The 16315-nt window shown below is 35.0% G+C and overlaps 2 protein-coding genes across 3 annotated transcripts; both read right to left on the bottom strand.

Annotated features, from left to right (window-relative positions):
• Positions 1–58: 58 nt before the first annotated feature.
• On the bottom strand, positions 59–2754 carry LOC132184703 (protein IQ-DOMAIN 6). Its single transcript, XM_059598428.1, has 5 exons — positions 2440–2754; positions 2108–2347; positions 1374–1601; positions 984–1097; positions 59–913 (listed from the first exon to the last, which is right to left on the bottom strand). The coding sequence occupies exons 1-5, from the start codon at positions 2503–2505 to the stop codon at positions 239–241; spliced, it is 1323 nt and encodes a 440-aa protein (XP_059454411.1). The 5' UTR covers positions 2506–2754; the 3' UTR covers positions 59–238.
• Positions 2755–8940: 6186 nt separating this feature from the next.
• LOC132183692 (IQ domain-containing protein IQM1) lies at positions 8941–13010 on the bottom strand. 2 transcript variants are annotated; one of them, XM_059597070.1, is made up of 10 exons: positions 12688–13010; positions 11764–12239; positions 11565–11679; positions 11408–11473; positions 10780–10868; positions 10585–10672; positions 10217–10447; positions 10025–10126; positions 9282–9729; positions 8941–9242 (listed from the first exon to the last, which is right to left on the bottom strand). In XM_059597070.1, exons 2-9 carry the CDS (start codon positions 12186–12188, stop codon positions 9289–9291), a joined length of 1557 nt encoding a protein of 518 aa, XP_059453053.1. In that variant the 5' UTR covers positions 12189–12239; positions 12688–13010; the 3' UTR covers positions 8941–9242; positions 9282–9288. The 2 variants fall into 2 exon arrangements, with proteins under 2 accessions (XP_059453053.1, XP_059453052.1); XM_059597069.1 differs by having other exon boundaries at positions 8941–9729; positions 12688–13009.
• Positions 13011–16315: the final 3305 nt, after the last annotated feature.

The raw sequence follows: 16315 nt of genomic DNA, 5'->3' as shown, positions 1-16315 counted from the left end.
GTGTGTTATCCAGAAAGCTGATGACTTAAAGAGCTTAGGGGAAAAGAAGACTAACAACTTAAAGAAGGAAGCAATAAACAATCTTTTTTACAAATAAAGAACCCTTAAATCAAACCTCAAGGACCCGTAGGGTTGCTTCAACTTAAATACACATTCTCAGATAAAGCGGAAAGGGAACAACAAGCTGTTGAACTTCTAGAACAGACAGAAGATGAATCCCTCTATTCATCTAAGTGTCTTACCTTAATCTCATCGAGTGCTTATCCAATCGGGTGGGCAGGCAAAGTTGTTTGGAAAAGTTGATTGAAGAAGGCTCAGAACCAGCACTGCTTTTGGAATCTGCATTAGAGAAAGCTGCTGACTTTTTGAGAAACTGGAGCTCGTCCATGGACTGCCTTTGAACTCTCTGACTGCATGTTTTCTGCTTTGCCTTTGTTGATTCAGTCAGGTTCATGTAGTTCGGCTTACTGTTATTGCTATCTTCAGTTCTCTCTGAAGCCAATCCAGTGTTTCCAGAAACTGGTGTTGTCGATGTGCAGAATGAAGATGAGGCAGAGCTCTCATCGTACCGGAATTCAGAACTCGGGCTTGAAGACGAGCGAGTAACTTGCCCGATATGGGGAGGTTTAGCAGAAATCCTGGTGGTGACATTATTCCTTCTGACTTTCACAGAGGATGCTTCAGAAGATTTAGAATGTGTGCCCATAAGGGAATCTACACAACTCTTTGGAGGTGGAGTTGCCTCCCATTGGTCAGCTTGGGATTGTTCCATCAACCTAGTCTCCCATGGCTTGGCTGCCATCCAACGTTCTAACCAACTCCATCCCCAGCTATTCCTGTCAATCTCATGATTCTTGAGAGAGTACACCGAGGCACTTGAATGCAAATTTGAAGATGGAGTTGATCTCCATTGCTGAAAAACAAAGAAATAATTTAATCATCTAGCTCAGATAAAGGAGAGAAAAGTATAAAAACTCACATACCTTTTGAGCTAGAGAGTATGCAATTGCTCTCTCTCTCCTGAAGGCACCTTCTTGCCTCATTTGCAACTTTGATTTAATATCTTCCAACGTTCCCTTGCTATCACACCACCGTTCCTGAAATTTACAAGATTCAAAATTGAAGTCCCCTTTTTACATGAATTGCAAAGAATATGAACACAAAGAGAAACACAGCAGTCATAAAAGCATCCATCATTTAGGTGCATTTGACACTACAATTTGTATACCCAAAATACGATTTTAAAGGTTAACTTTCGATTTTATTAAACGCTTAAGGGTATGTTTAAAAATCACATTTCCGAATCTCTCAATTTAAAATCGTTTTTATTAAATCGCAAATCTAAACGGACCGAGACGGAAGATTTGTGGTACCTCAGCTTGTTTCAGGAGATCAGCCATGCTGCGGCGCTCATTGAGCATCTCCTGCACAGCCTGGCCCTCCATGGACATCCGGACACGACGAGCCCTAACTCGGGCCTGAACTCGAACAAGAGCCTGCATGCACCTTAATGTCACCGCGGCCTGCTTCCTCACCTGCCGGCCCCGAACTAGAGCTTGAAGCCTCACCACTCCCTTCAAGGCTCTCAAAGCCCTTCTTGCCTACAATTTTTTGACACAAACCCCATTTAATGAAAATAGCTGAGTATTTTAAAATCAAGCTCAACAGACGAACGAATACTCATCAAACAGGTACTAATGGAAGCTAAGTAAACAGAAAAATTAATACTAATTTTATGAGATATTTTCCGAGGTAAAGAACTGTTTTATTACTGCTTCTATAATTTTATTGCTGATACAATTTAATAATTAGAGCTAAAATAACATTAAATTGCTTATTAATCTCTTGAGATCTGTCGTCCATATCTTACTGAGATTTCACTTGTTATGATGATGGACTAATTTTTCAATGCTGCATGGTAGCCTAAAATAATCCAAGATTGCAACTTTGCTATCAGGAGCTAAATTTAAAACATCAATTACCTATCAAAGCTGTGCAGCTATATCAAGTATTCAAAAAAAAAAAAAAAAAAAAAAAAACAGTTTCTTTCATTTTCTCAGGAACCAAAGGGAGAAAAAGAGGATGAGAATCAGAGAGACCCATTTACCAAGAAGCCACGAAAAGCAGTTTGGATCCGGATAGCGGCCCATTCCTGCCTAACAGCCCTAAAACCCTTAGGGGGAGCACGAAGCACTGTGGCCACTGCAGCTGTAAAAGCATCAGCCACTGTTGGAGACTCAGACCCCTCAGAAGCCGCTCTGTGGCTCCCTTTGAAACCCTTCCATGAAGACCCCAAATCCCCGGAAGAACTCCTCCATAGCCTCCATTTCTTGCTCTTACCGCCCCCCTTGTCGTACAGAGAGAGAAAGTCTTAGAGTCTTAGACATTGAGCAAAACAGAGAAACACAAGTAGAAAAATGGAAAAAGATTAGAGCTTACATGATCTTCCTTTTCTGGCTTTTTGAGACCTATAAAAGCCTTCACCCATTTCCCTGAAGCACCCATTAGCAGAAAGGTCTTGCTTCAGCAGAAAAAAACAAGAAACTGTATGATCCTTGAAGAAACTGAGCTCCCAAGAGTTCAAAGAACAAAGCTTTTTTATACTGGGTACGTAGGACAAATGTCCTGCAAATCTATATGAGCTTGAGACAGTTTGCAAAAATGGAGCTCTGGACTTCTTTGGAGAAAGAAAAAAAATGTCGAAATGAGAGAGAGAGAGAGAGAGAGACGTGGGTTTCTTTGGTGGGATGAGTGGGTGGGTTTTGTGTCCAATGTGGGCATTGAACGTTTGAAATTCAAAACGAAGCAACGGACAAATGGGGGCTCATCCCGCTCGAATCGCTTCATGTGGAGGAGTGCCACGTGATAACTTGGCCCCTGGTTCTGGTATAAAATTACGGAATTAGACCCACTCTTTTGTCAGTTTATTGGCAAAGCACATGAAAAGGCACGACCCGTTTGGTCAGGTACGTTAAAAGATACAAAAAAAGGACCAAAAGGAAAACCGACAAAAGATTTCCCGAGTCAGTGCAGTTAAGATCCGGTGCTGTTCTTTCACTTTTCATGAAGGACCAGCAACAGAGCAATTGGATTGTGCCACTTGGACGGTGGAAAACCCATGTCTATGTCTACCAAATTAGACGGTTCAAATCCGCTAATTGTTCCTATTGTATATTGCATGGGAGCATGAGCATATATAGTCGGTTCAAAGCTCAAACGGTTTTCAACATGCATTTGCGGTTGCTTGAAACTTTTTCTTGGATTTTCTTGATCAACATATATGATATGATATATCTACACCCAAAGAATAGATGAAACAATTAATTTTGATTATAATTATATTAATAAGTGAATTTCAGTCTAAGATATTAGATACTTGTGGTTATTTTATTAATGTGGCACAAGACAAAAAAATAAATAAATAATTAATGATTAATTTTTACTATCACGTCATTCCAATGGTATAATAGTCGTATAATAGTATTACTCTAACTTGGCTTTAGGTGATGTAAAAAAAAAAAAAAAAACTAATTCTATTGACATTCATCCAATAATACTGACATGACACTCTAAACTATTTATTATTTATTTTATTTATTTATTTAACTATAATTAATAATTTAATTCAAGGATTAACAGAGAGTGTCACGTTAGCATTATTGAATATCATTACTCATTTATACTGTTAAAAAAAATACAATACATATACTATAAAATATTTTTTTTTCAAAATAGTGAGCAAGTAAAATATGAATATTTAAGCATTTTGACAAAACTAAAGTAAGAATTTGTTCAAAATAAATAGCCTAATGAGAATGCTTCAAAAGTGCTTTATTTTTTAGCATCAAATAAAATAAATAAATAAATAAATAAAAAACCTAGAAAACACTCCCTTTTATTTAGTGGGAAGTGCTTGTGTAATTTAATTATACATATAGACGTTGACATCGAGGTAGCGACTTGAGACACCTTTCCTTTGTCCCGGTCGGGTGGTCCTTCCGAGAATGTGGAAAATTCCAATTCACCTCAGATTTCTTATCATATTACGGGACTGCCCTTCCATCCAGCCTCCTCAAGCCACCTAATTGGATAACAACTTGAGCTTAAAAAGACAAGTAGACAACTGGATCTATAATTCAAATTTCAAAGTATATATATATATATATATATATATATATTCCCTTTTATTTATTTATTTTTTAATTTTAATTATGAAAAATACTTTATTTCCTCTTTTTATTTATTTATTATTTAAAATTATCATTGGATCCGTGGGATTTTATGGGTTCTGCATAGGGCTTCCATAAATCCAGTAATAATTTTAAAAAGTGAGGGAATGTGATAAGAACCTAAAGAAAATGTATAATAAATCCTTTAATCAATAAAGCATTTTGTTGGGGTAATTATATTTTCTCCTCATCATCTACAACGCATTTTCACGTTTTCTCATGAACTATACCAACTGTACCATTTGACCCCATGAACTACCATTTTGTGCCCGAAACTTTCATTTCGTCAATGGGTTAACTTAGACGATCAAAGTGATAATGCGTTGTAGTTCATGGAAGCAAAATGGCAGGTTGATCATCAGAGTTAACGTCTTTGACTGACAGAAGGGCGCCTTTAACTGACGAAATAGGAGTTTTGGTCACAAAATGGTTGTTCATAGGGTCGGGTGATACAGTTAGTAGTTCATGAGGGAAAGTAAAAATGCATTATAGTTGATGGAGAAAAAAGATAATTACCCCCATTTTGTTTGCTGATTCAGTTGGGTTATATATTACTTACCTAAGAAGTATTTTATTTGAAATGTTACATTTTTTTTTTCTTAGTTATTTTTTTTATTAATTCACTTTTTAAAATTATTATTAGATGTATGAGGTCATATGGATTTCACTCATGAGCTCCACGAATCCAATAAAATTTTAAAAAGTTCAAGAAAAAAAAAAAAAAAAGGCAAAGAAGAGAAGAAAGAACGTATAGCATATCTGTCTGTAAATCTTAATATGAATTCGTGCGTTTTGAATTTGGAAAATGTTTAAGGACAAATTAAAGATATGTTAAGAGAGTCAAACACTGGGTCCCCGAAGGGCCCCAACCACCGGTGACGACATTTTAAGACATTTCAGTAAAAGTTTGTCCAGAAAGAGCACAATTTTAGGAGAATGAGAGAAATTAGGGTGGAGCTCATGGGATGAAATCATTCACGTTGAAAAATTATTATTCTCTATTTTACCTATTTATTTTTTTATATAAACTCCAACAAATTTTTTTATTTTATTCTCTACTCTTCTTTAAATATTATTATTATTATTATTATTATTATTTTTCACTATTCTTTCTCTCGCTCTGGCTTAGTCGCTCCATCCGACTCAACCCAAACTCCCATGGCCAAACTCTGCAATTATCTCTTCCCTCTCCTCTCCTCTCTCTCTCTCCCCATGGTGGATTTGAGCCCCATCTGGGGCAGTGGGTTCTGATGCTCAGAAAATGTTTTGTTTGGATTTCGGATGATTTGAGGTGTGGTTTGAAGCTAGGAGCTAAATTTAGGATATTTTGTAAGTTCTGGTGCTCATGTTGGGACAGTTATGGCTTGGGTGCTTTCTCTGCAATACACAGCTCTTTTATATGCAGGTGGCTTGCGAGTCACCCCGATGGTGGTCACCCCCTATTTCCATCGGGGGTGATAGAACCATCCAATTAACCATCTTCCACGTATCAATCTCCCTCCCCGAACAAAGTACGAAAAGCTCTCTTCTGTGTCATGAGAGAAGACCATTTTTTTCTACAACCCTCTACCTCCTCTATGAGGTTTTTCTACTGCCTTTGTGCACCCCTTTCCGGGGGAGGAGGGAGAGACATTGCTCTCTCCCTTCTCCCCTATTTCCCTCCGCCTAGTATGGTTGTTTCCCCTCCCTTTTTTGTAATCGGCCGGTCCTCTTCTTTTTCGTTCTTTTTTACCTCTGAGGAGCAATGCTATCGTTCTTCCTTTTTCAGACCACCTCGCCCCCCTGTAGCTGCGTTCCACCCACAGCAGACGCGCTGTTTATGACTTTTCGGTGGTTTTCAAATCCGGCTCTCTAAAATCCATATGTGTTGCCATCCGATCTTTTACAGCTCTGGCATGCCAAACCAATGTCTTCACCAGCCTCCTACCTTTCCGCCGCTGCTACTGCCACCATCTTGTTCCAGTCACCACGTGTCACTATGTGGTCCTTGTTAAAGTAATGATTAAATTTACATCTTCTCATCAGTTTAAGCTTTTGAAATAATTTGTAATTTAACATGATATCAAAGTCAAAGGTCTTGAGATCGAACCTTGACTTCGTCAAATCACTCCTCATTTAAGTTAAATATTCAGCGGGTCTCACCTATTAAAAGGGAGTTCAAGCCCATACGTAAGTAAGAATATTAAAGTAATGATTAAGTAATTAAATTTACCTCTTCCTATCAGTTTACTACTTTTTTTATTTCCCTTGTGTTTTGCAACTCCTTTTGTTATTTACTATTTGTTTGTTTTATGGTTACTGTCTCCATGATCTTAACTGTCAATCAATGTTACCCCAGCAAACGCCAAACAAAGAGACAGACATAAACCCGTGTTGAGAAACAAAAGCCAATCTGTCAAACTCACGTGTTAGTGCTTGGCCCATTATAAAATCATTGCGGCTATGCTTTACGCCTTGTAAATGCGGCAATGAACAGAGACTTCTTCTTTGTAATCTCTAAACACAATCTCACAGCCGTTGGTTGGAAATCGATGCAACCTACGTAAAACCCTTTTACTACAAGTTACATAATTATATATGATAGTCCCTGCACAGACAAATACAATGGATGTCCTTCTCACTTCTCACTTGTCACAACAAACCAATCTCCCAACCAAAAGGCAAGGCAGATCGATTGGTTTTTGTTACTTGGGTTGTTTTTTTGTTTTGTTTTGTTTTGTGTTTTTTTTTTTGGTTTTTACTTGATACACGTTGGCATAGTATTAACATCGGGCGCTAACATGAATGCATATGAGTCAAATGAGACACACATGACCGTTAACTTTGTTGATAAATAGACAAAGTGGCCTATTTGAAACCTGGATAAAACTTAAAGGACTTTATTATTGAAATTTGAAACTCAATAACTAAATCCAAATCAAATGAAAACGTAGAAGTTAAATATGATTTTTTTCATTTTGTTATTTTAGTTCCGCCTATAAATTCATGGTTCTGCCGTTGTGTAGTGTTGAAAGTTGTTGTGGTTGCAAAGGCCAGGAGTCAACAATTTGGCTAGGGGTGCAAAGGCGGTTACGATTAGCGGTTAGTGACAATGACCGCTAACCGTAACCGCCTTAGCGGTTAGTTGATTTTACTAACCGCAACCGCTAACCGCTTAGCGGTTAACGGTTAGCGGTTAGCGAAATAGATAACCGCCCGCTAACCACTTTTTTAAAATTTGGCTTTTTTTGGGCTTTTTGGGCTTTCTTTAGGGCTTTAGGGCTTTTTTTTTTGGGCTTTTTTTTACCCTCACTTTTTTTTCTTGTATTTTTAATATCTTCTTGGACCCAATTGCTATAAAAAGAGCCCATATTGAAAAATAAAAAATATTTGACCCAAAATTTACATTTACTTGTACTTTAAAAAAATTTCCTTAAATATTAAATCATAACCAGTTAATTATTTAAATTCTTATCATATTTACTTATAATCTTTTTTCTTTGAATTGAACTTAATATCTAATGGTAAATGGTAATGTTCAAACTCCTAAATCCTAAATTCTTAAAGTATCTAATAATGCTTTAATTAAATTGTAGACTTGTAGTTATAAGTAATATATTGTTTAATTCAATTGAATTAATTGTGATTATCATTGTACATGAATCATATGATTAACTTGTAGACTTATGACTTATGAGTTATGTCATATTATATATGTATTATTTATTATTATATAATCATATGATTTAATGATCAAATCATCATGTGATATAATTATATCAATTATAGTGATAATATATAAATTACTAAAATTATAATGATAATACATTAATACTTAAATTGTGTTTATAAGTAACACATTGGTCATTGTTTAATTCAATGTCAATTACTTAATTTGATATTATACGAATCATATCATCATTGTACATTAATAATATAATTCACTTGAAGTCTTGAATAAAGTATTTGAATTGTCATTGAATCATATGATTAAGTATTGATATTATACATTTATATTATTCATATACATATGTAGACTTATATAGACTTATAACATATATAGACTTATAAGTTTATAACATACATTAGAAACAAGTCTCTAGATATTTAATTGTTGTATTAGTATGAATTGGTATACTTATGAGTTATGTCATATTATATATGTATAATTTGTTATTATATAATCAAATGATTTAATGATCAATCTCATATGATATAATCATATAAATTATAGTGATAATATATTAATACTCAAATTGTGATTTAATGATCAAATGATTATGTTATATCTATAAATATTTTTGTAATTATAATTATAAAAATATATTATATAAAAAGGCGGTTAGCGGTTACGGTTAGTAGACCCAATAACCGCTAACCGCTAACCCCTAGGCGGTTATAGCTGTTAGGCGGTTAGCGGTTAATGCGGTTAGGCGGTTATAGCGGTTAGCGGTTAGAAACCGCCCGCCCTTGCACCCCTAAATTTGGCCTTCTAGCTTGAAGAAGAAGAAGAAGGTAAAGAAATGCTCTAGGTTGGTGGTGGTGGGAAGTAGCTTAAAGACAATAATATCATTTTACTATTATTGATCATGTGGTGAAAAATCAAGTGCATGCCATGTGGCTAAATATATCAGATTTAACAAAAAATTATAATAAACGAGTGTTTAATTCATCACAAAATCCATTGCCTAAATTGCTCAATTAAAAGTATAAATAAAAGAAAACTTGCCAAGAAAAGGGGAAGATACTGCATTTGATTATTGCTGCATATATATTATATGTTTACAACTTGGGGAAAAGAACGGATCCATGATTCCCATCAGGAGAGAATTGGATCATATTAGTTGGCTTATATTACAGACAAAATCAGGTTAAAAAAAAAATGAAAGAATTAATAAATTATTTTTGTTCAGCCCTTGATCAGCTTCTTTGATGAAGGCCTTTCTTTTACTATGAGAACTCTTATTGAAAGCACAAGAAGTGCCCCCCAAACTGCCAAAGATATTGAATCCGAATCCATTTTTTGGTGGATGCCTGGAGTTGTTGAATCCGAATCCATTTTTTGGTGGATGCCTGGAGTTTAATTAGCAGCAGTACTAACGGGCACCCTAGGGCTAGGGAAACCCATGTAGGCGAGCCTAGGCGAGACCCGGATCTTCGGGCTGGGCCGCGGTGAAGGGATTGGGCCACTGCTCCCAGCACGGCCTGGTGTGACCCTGGGTGATAGATTGACTTGCTCGAGTGCTCGGGCTTGTAGCTCAATAGGGTACTCCCTCACACATCCAATACGAGGACCAACTGGGCTAGTCCACTTGCAAGACAAACGCTTAGGCATGTTGAATAATGGTGCTTCTGCTTTGGCTGCATTGGAATCCATACTCTCCAGCTCATGATTTGTTGCGATGGGTGTTTCCTTTATTGCCTCATTCACATCACTTGTTGGGGGAGCCTTGACCTCATCTGACTTTGAATCCTCTCCACTAAATTTAAAGGAAGGATTGTCATCATCTATTGCACACCTCTGCAGAAGAAATGGTGCACATTAGCTATTTCTTCAAGTGACAAATTTCAAAATAATCACGGGTGTTTTTTACTTGTAGAGCATTCTCATCGGCCTAGTTAAAATAATCCAAATGCTATTTTGGCTAGCTCAAGCTGGGATGCTAAAATATGACCAAAATGAACTGCATCCGGCTCAACAAATTGGAGATACATTTGGTGAGCTGCTACAATGCATAGTTATGGTCTTCATGGCTGGAAGATAAATGGCAGCAAGATAAAGAGATCTTTATGGCCACAGATTTGAGAGTAATTACCTTAACATTGGTGAGGTCTACATGGTGCTCCTCAAGGAAACCAAGGAATTCCTTGAAGTTTTCTGCAGTTGGGAGATAGTGACCACTATATGGCCATATAGCCTGAAGAAGACAAGGACACTAGGCTTAGAAAATTGAACTTGAACATAATAAACAACCAGCATCTGTATGTCTATGCTAAATTATATGTACCTCAAGTACCCCATCATGGGCAACTAATCTTCCTGCTGCTGTTGTAGCACCTCCTGAAAGAAAACTTGAGTGCTGAAAAACGCCTTTCTTCTTCTGCCCCACATACAAAGCCCTGGAGGTGCTGAGCACAAAAATCCACTTAGAACCCTCAACTGTGTTAAGAAGCATCCCAGTTTGCCTGTATTGAAGCTTTCCACTCTCTACAATCACTTCATATGCTTCTCGCTCTTTCTGCAATTGCGAACAACAGAGAACGAAAAATTATAACCTATATATATATTAATATATATCTTCCCACATTCACATAGGCCTATCTAGACATGTATACATGCACTTATCATATGGTTGGATATGGTTGTAAGACTTACTGGTCCAAGATACTGAATGCATTGACGTTGTAGATCAATCCTTGGGCACCTTTTAAGATTTAGCTCTTTGCCATCACCAACATCCAACCTTCAGTTTTCAGGGGAGGACAAGGAAGTTAGAAATGAGTGGTAAAGAAGGATAAACCTGGATCATATACAACTGTACCAATTAAAGAAATTGATTTTCATGAGTACCAGTAGAAGAAAGGTTGCGTGCTCTTGCTATCAGACCAGATTTCATAGTATATGTGTAAATTGTGTCCGTACCGATGGCGTGGATCAATCTGCAAGAGAACAACAATTAACAAAGCATAATTAGTCCGGTGATTCAACTTCCTTGCCTATTATTCTGGGACTAACAATATGAAATCTATTACTATTCAACAATATCAGTTTATAGAAGCCAAGTATTTAGCTAGACCTTATTCAAAAGCCCAAAACTTGAGCTTGATTTGAAATTTCTTTCCAAAAAAAAAAAAAAAGCCACCAATTCCTTTTAAGGAAGTACATATTGACCAAGTTTGACCCAGTTTTAAGACTGATGAGAAGTGACTTGGAAAATATGTTTCCTAAAATCTAGTTTAGGAAACATGACTTGACCAGCTGTTCTCTATGATTAAACTAATAGAATACCAAAGAACAGTTCACCCAACAGTAAAGATGTATTAAGAGAGGGGGCGAATCTACAAGCATATCTTTGAGATTCATACAAACCAACCAAATAACTCCTATGAGTTCAGTAAAGTGTGTGCATAGAAGGCTCAGGAAGATGAAATTATCAGATCAAGTAAGAAGAGTGTATGCCAAAAGCCTATGGACTTACAGCTTCAAGCCAGTGTTGGAGGGCTAATTTCTGAGCCTTCTCATCCTTAGATAAACCTTTTCCAACCTACAAATACATATGAGTTTATGCTGTTAGTGTAATGTTTCTAAAAAGATTTTTTTCTTTTCCCTAAATTGGTAAGGTAGTAACTAAGTACCCTGGCAAGTCTTGTCCCGGCGCGTGCCCACCGTGACACAGCAGTTTCTGGTTTCTCAACGTTGAAGAAAGATACAGAGCTCCGTTTAAGAGCTGCAAAGTCTAAGGCCTTCCACCTGTGACAATTTGAATTGATTTCAGAAACAAAGGTTGAAAAAAACCTTAAAAATGAAAGAAATTGAGATAATATAGAAACAAACCAGAGTTCCTCCACCACAACTGCACAATCTGCAAGGTTCCGTCTAGTCCGATAACTCTTGTAGACTTTCTGAAGCTTAGTTGCAGCAGCATCAAGCTCACTAACCGGCTTTGGAGAAAAAAATATAACTAGTTCTGGAAGCAAAAGCGTGGGCTTCTTTATCTTCATTCTTTCATGATTTTTACCCATTGACGAGATTGAATCAGAAATCTCACTGCCAGGAACTGCATTCTGAGATGAATCAGATGCTTCAACGTTTAATTCCATGGATTCCCAATTTTTGAAGCTCATTGACCTTTCTGAATCTTCTTTCTTGAAGCTTGGGGACCTCACAATGACTCTCTCAGTGGTGTCCGTTAAACCAGAAAACATGTACCTCAGGGTCCCATTCCACGCAGATAGGAGTAAGGAAAGAGAGAGACCCATTCAGCAACAAACGGCAACAAATCTCAATTTGTGAAACGAGAATGATCAAACCTGCTCAACAAAAGCAAAACACCCACATCAGAAATCTCTTAATAGTTCAATGGGAAGGGAAACTGAATGAAATTCCAAGACAAAAACAGAATAATTGGTTTTTTTTTTTCAATTTGTTGACTAAAAAAAAAAAAAAAAGAAAAAGAAAAGAAGATTTTACTTGAGAAAATAAGCAAGCACATAATGATCTCTATACAAGAAAATAAAAATGCACAAGAGTAAAGCAAATCAAACTCCCCAATTCATTTCCTACAAGAATGAGACAGAACATATCAACAACGCAACTGGAAAACACCACACATGTTAAAGACAAGACCCCCACATCATGGAAACACTCAAACTAGCAGAAATCCTAAATAATAACTGGAACCCATGAAAGATAATGGATCAAAAAGCAGCACAACTCACTAGAAAAATGAAATTAGATGAAAAGTTGAAGCTCCCTTACCTGCAAAATCCGAAACCAGGGTCTTGAGCAGTTTTCCCTCCCCTCTCTAGACCAAAGTCTGGTTGTAGGGAGACTGAATAACGCTTGAATTCAAACACCCACCAAACACTCGTACCACCCAATTAGCTCCTTACTCTTATATACTACAAGCAGTTTGAAAAAATCAAAGTTGGCGTCCCAGAAAGTAAGTTAGAAGAGTGCAAGTAAATGGGGGAAGTGAATATGCATGGCGGGTCTCACAAGGAACTTCAAGGAAGTTAGAGAGAAAGATTGGAGAAACTCCGGTTGGTTAACTCAGCATGTGTTTGAATGGAAAAAAAAACGTAGGAAAAGTACAATTACCCACTTCACAAATTAACTTTATTTGGCTAATTTGTAACAAAAAAAATGTCTCACTAATTTTGGGAAAACTTTTTGCAAAATGCTACCAAGCCTACCATTCAACAAAAAGTCAAAAAAATAACTTTTCCTTCTTTTTGTTTGTTTGTCTCCATGTTAGCATAGAAATCTTAAAAAATAAATAAATAAATAAATGGGTAATTACCTTTTTCTCCATCAACTAAAATGCATTGTCATTTTGCCATCATAAACTGACAATCTTACTGTCCGACCCCATCAAACTAATATTTTGTGTCCAAAACCTCTATTTCGTCAGTCAAAGGCATTAACTCAAACGGTCAACTCATCCATTTGCCCCTATGAACTACAACGTATTGTCACTTTGCCAGCATGAACTATAACGCAATGTCACTTTAATCGTCGGAGTTAACGCATTTGATTGACGAAATGGGGTTTTGGGCATAAAATGACAGTTTGATGGGGTCAGGTAGTAGGGTTGTCAATTCATAGGGGCAAAGTGACAATGCGTTGTAATTAATAGGAAAAAAGGTAATTACCCCATAAATAAATGATCTTAACGTGCATTAAAGAGTCGCTTTTCTTAAAAAGTTATCTGCCTTCACAAATTTTGATTAATTGGTGCACATTGAGTTATAATAAATACTCTCTGAAATTTGGTTGCATTTTGTACAAAAACGAAACGAAACTAAAACACTCTCTAAGTTTATGTTCTAGCAAGGAGAGATGGATTTTAAAACTAGAAAAGGACTTTGAGAGAGACAAGAGAAAATTAATTTTAGTATGTTTAAAACCGGTATTTAGTGGACTATGTAGTGTCAATTTAACAGTTTCAATGTTTGTTCATTAATAGACATGTAATTTCGAAATTAACAGAAAATAACTATTAATTCAACCATCATTAATATTTGTTTTGAAGTGAAACTAATGAACACAATAAGTTAAAATAATATTAGGTATACTAATACAAGTAAGAGATTTTGGCAGAAAATACACTGATATTTCACTTTCAATTCATCGATTTAAGTATGATGAGTCTAAAATGTTTTATATCTTATAGGTTTGATAATTTTTTTTTATTTTTTATTTTTTATTCTTTTTAGATGAAATGATATAGAGGAATTAATATCTTGAAATTATTTATTTATTTATTTTTATCTTATATTTTCTTACCAAACCTCCTACTTAAAATGAATTGAATGGTGAACTAATAAATTACAAGGTCATTAATATGATTTCTTTGTATACCTAATGATATAGTTTATGAAAATAAAAATTATTGAAAAATGGATATTCAAGAGAGTTAAATTATACCAATTATCAGTTAGTAAGTTACATTAAAGATCAAATTATTGGGGATTATTTCAATCTTACTTGAATGAAAGCTCATTTAATTTCAATAAATAATTGCAGAGTGTTGCTGGTAGACCTATTGATTGCAAGCAACAAGAGTAGCTGAAGCCAATTATAGTGGTGGATGAAGATAGGACAATTGTTTGAGCTTTTCAAAATTTGTATTTTAAATAATGTGTTATATAATTTATGTAATATATTAGAGAAAAGATAAAGACACAATTTTTAGGCATAATTTTGGCCTGATTTTTTCTTTATGCGGTCATTTTTTTTAAAAATAAAATAAAATAAAAAATAAAAAAATTTCTTAAGTAATTACATTCTTTGTGGTCCTTTTTTATTTGGTATTTTTTTATATATATAAAAAGGTATTTTTCTTCATAATAATGACCATTTTAACAAAAAAAAAAACAAAAAAACAAAAAAAAAAAGGGACCACATAGAATGTTATTGTTTCAGAATTTTATTTTATTTTTTAAATGAGTTCGGTTTTTAGCACTTTTAGCAACTTCTTTAAAGGCTATTTCATTTCTTAAATATAAGAAAAATTCTCAAAAAATTTCAAAAAGCCACATGCAGATGAAATAGATACCTTATACTTTCCCTAAACATTGGGTAAGCTATACTGATATCTAATGTATTGAGTAACACTCTAGCTTCTATATCCATTATTTTAACACAATATTTCTCTCCCCTCTCTACTTTTTGGATTAGGATTCCTTACAATTTAAAAAAATTTGCAGATTCAAAAAATTATAGAATTTATTTGTAGATATCAAAACACTTGAAAAATGCCACGTATTAAAAAGGTTGCATGTTACAGCTGAGGATTTAGTATATTTTCATCAGGTTCTTGCACTTTATGTTGTAAAAAAACTTTGAGCAAAAAACTAAAAATTAGTTTTTTGAAGAAGAAGTGTCTCTGCAAAAGTGAAGAAGAAGCCTTTTGGGAGGAAAAATTCTGGCTACGTCAATAGCATGCCCTTTTTTAATAAGTAGCATTTTTCAAACGTTTTTATAATTTGAGAATCTAAAATTGTTGGGATCTTAATCCATGCTTTTCATTAGGACTCTTGAAATTTTATAAAAAATAAATTAAGGTACATAATAAATTTGCATTTTGTAAATAAATAATATTTTAATAGTATAGAAAAAGATAGTGTATTTGAAAAAAAAAATTTTAAAAAAAAAAATTGTTTCCTTCTCTAACTTAGAAAAAGGGAAAAATCATATTTAGCCTATATATATAGGTTTTCATCTTATTTGAATTTAGTTGTTCAGTTTTCAATTTCAAGAATATAGTCCTTCAGATTTGCCCAAGTTTAATATATGTCCCTCTATTACTTCCTTGTCAAAATTAGCGGTTTGTCATCTGCCACACATCTCAATTGACACGTCATAAACACTCAAATGCAATGTCATGTTAACAAGCGTTATATCATTCATAAAAAAAAAAAAAAAAAAAAAAAAAAGATATCTGATACGTAAAACTTAGAGAAAGACAATTCCTGAGAACCAAAAGATCAAACAAAGACTTCGATTCCATTGGTATGACAATGCATTAGGGTGTTGACGGACACATTGACGATTAGTTTTGATGGTGAAGCGACAAATGGGTCTTTTTTAAACTTGGACTGAACTTAAAGATCATATATATTATTGAAATTGAAAATTCAATAGCTAAATTAAAATCAAACGAAAATCTAAAGAATAATATGATTTTTCCAAAACAAAAAGGAAGAAAAAATCAAAGAACAGCTGGTCTTCAATGGTCCCAATGGTAGCTGAGGCTATAAATTCGAGTTTAAAGTTCAATCAGCAACTTGGGTATGAAAAGGTCTTCCCCTTTGAGTACGATTGCGGTCGGACGTGTCAAATCTCGTGCATACTACATGGATAGACTTTTAGATAAGAATCT

The sequence above is a fragment of the Corylus avellana genome, chromosome ca6, assembly GCF_901000735.1.
Source record: "Corylus avellana chromosome ca6, CavTom2PMs-1.0".
NCBI lineage: Eukaryota > Viridiplantae > Streptophyta > Magnoliopsida > Fagales > Betulaceae > Corylus > Corylus avellana.
Note: the sequence above shows the minus strand (reverse complement) of the source record. Positions and strands in the feature narration are given on the sequence as shown.

What these genes read in the sequence shown, in the direction of transcription:
- LOC132184703 (XM_059598428.1), bottom strand. Translation starts at nt 2,505, where the DNA reads ATGGGTGCTTCAGGGAAATGGGTGAAGGCTTTTATAGGTCTCAAAAAG. An exon ending in AGCCAGAAAAGGAAGATCAT is followed by an intron (nt 2,348 to 2,439) that starts GTAAGCTCTAAT and finishes CTGTACGACAAG; the next exon opens with GGGGGCGGTAAGAGCAAGAA. An exon ending in CTGCTTTTCGTGGCTTCTTG is followed by an intron (nt 1,602 to 2,107) that starts GTAAATGGGTCT and finishes AAAAAATTGTAG; the next exon opens with GCAAGAAGGGCTTTGAGAGC.
- LOC132183692 (XM_059597070.1), bottom strand. Translation starts at nt 12,188, where the DNA reads ATGGGTCTCTCTCTTTCCTTACTCCTATCTGCGTGGAATGGGACCCTG. An exon ending in GCATTCAGTATCTTGGACCA is followed by an intron (nt 10,448 to 10,584) that starts GTAAGTCTTACA and finishes TCGCAATTGCAG; the next exon opens with AAAGAGCGAGAAGCATATGA. An exon ending in TAGACCTCACCAATGTTAAG is followed by an intron (nt 9,730 to 10,024) that starts GTAATTACTCTC and finishes TTTCTTCTGCAG; the next exon opens with AGGTGTGCAATAGATGATGA.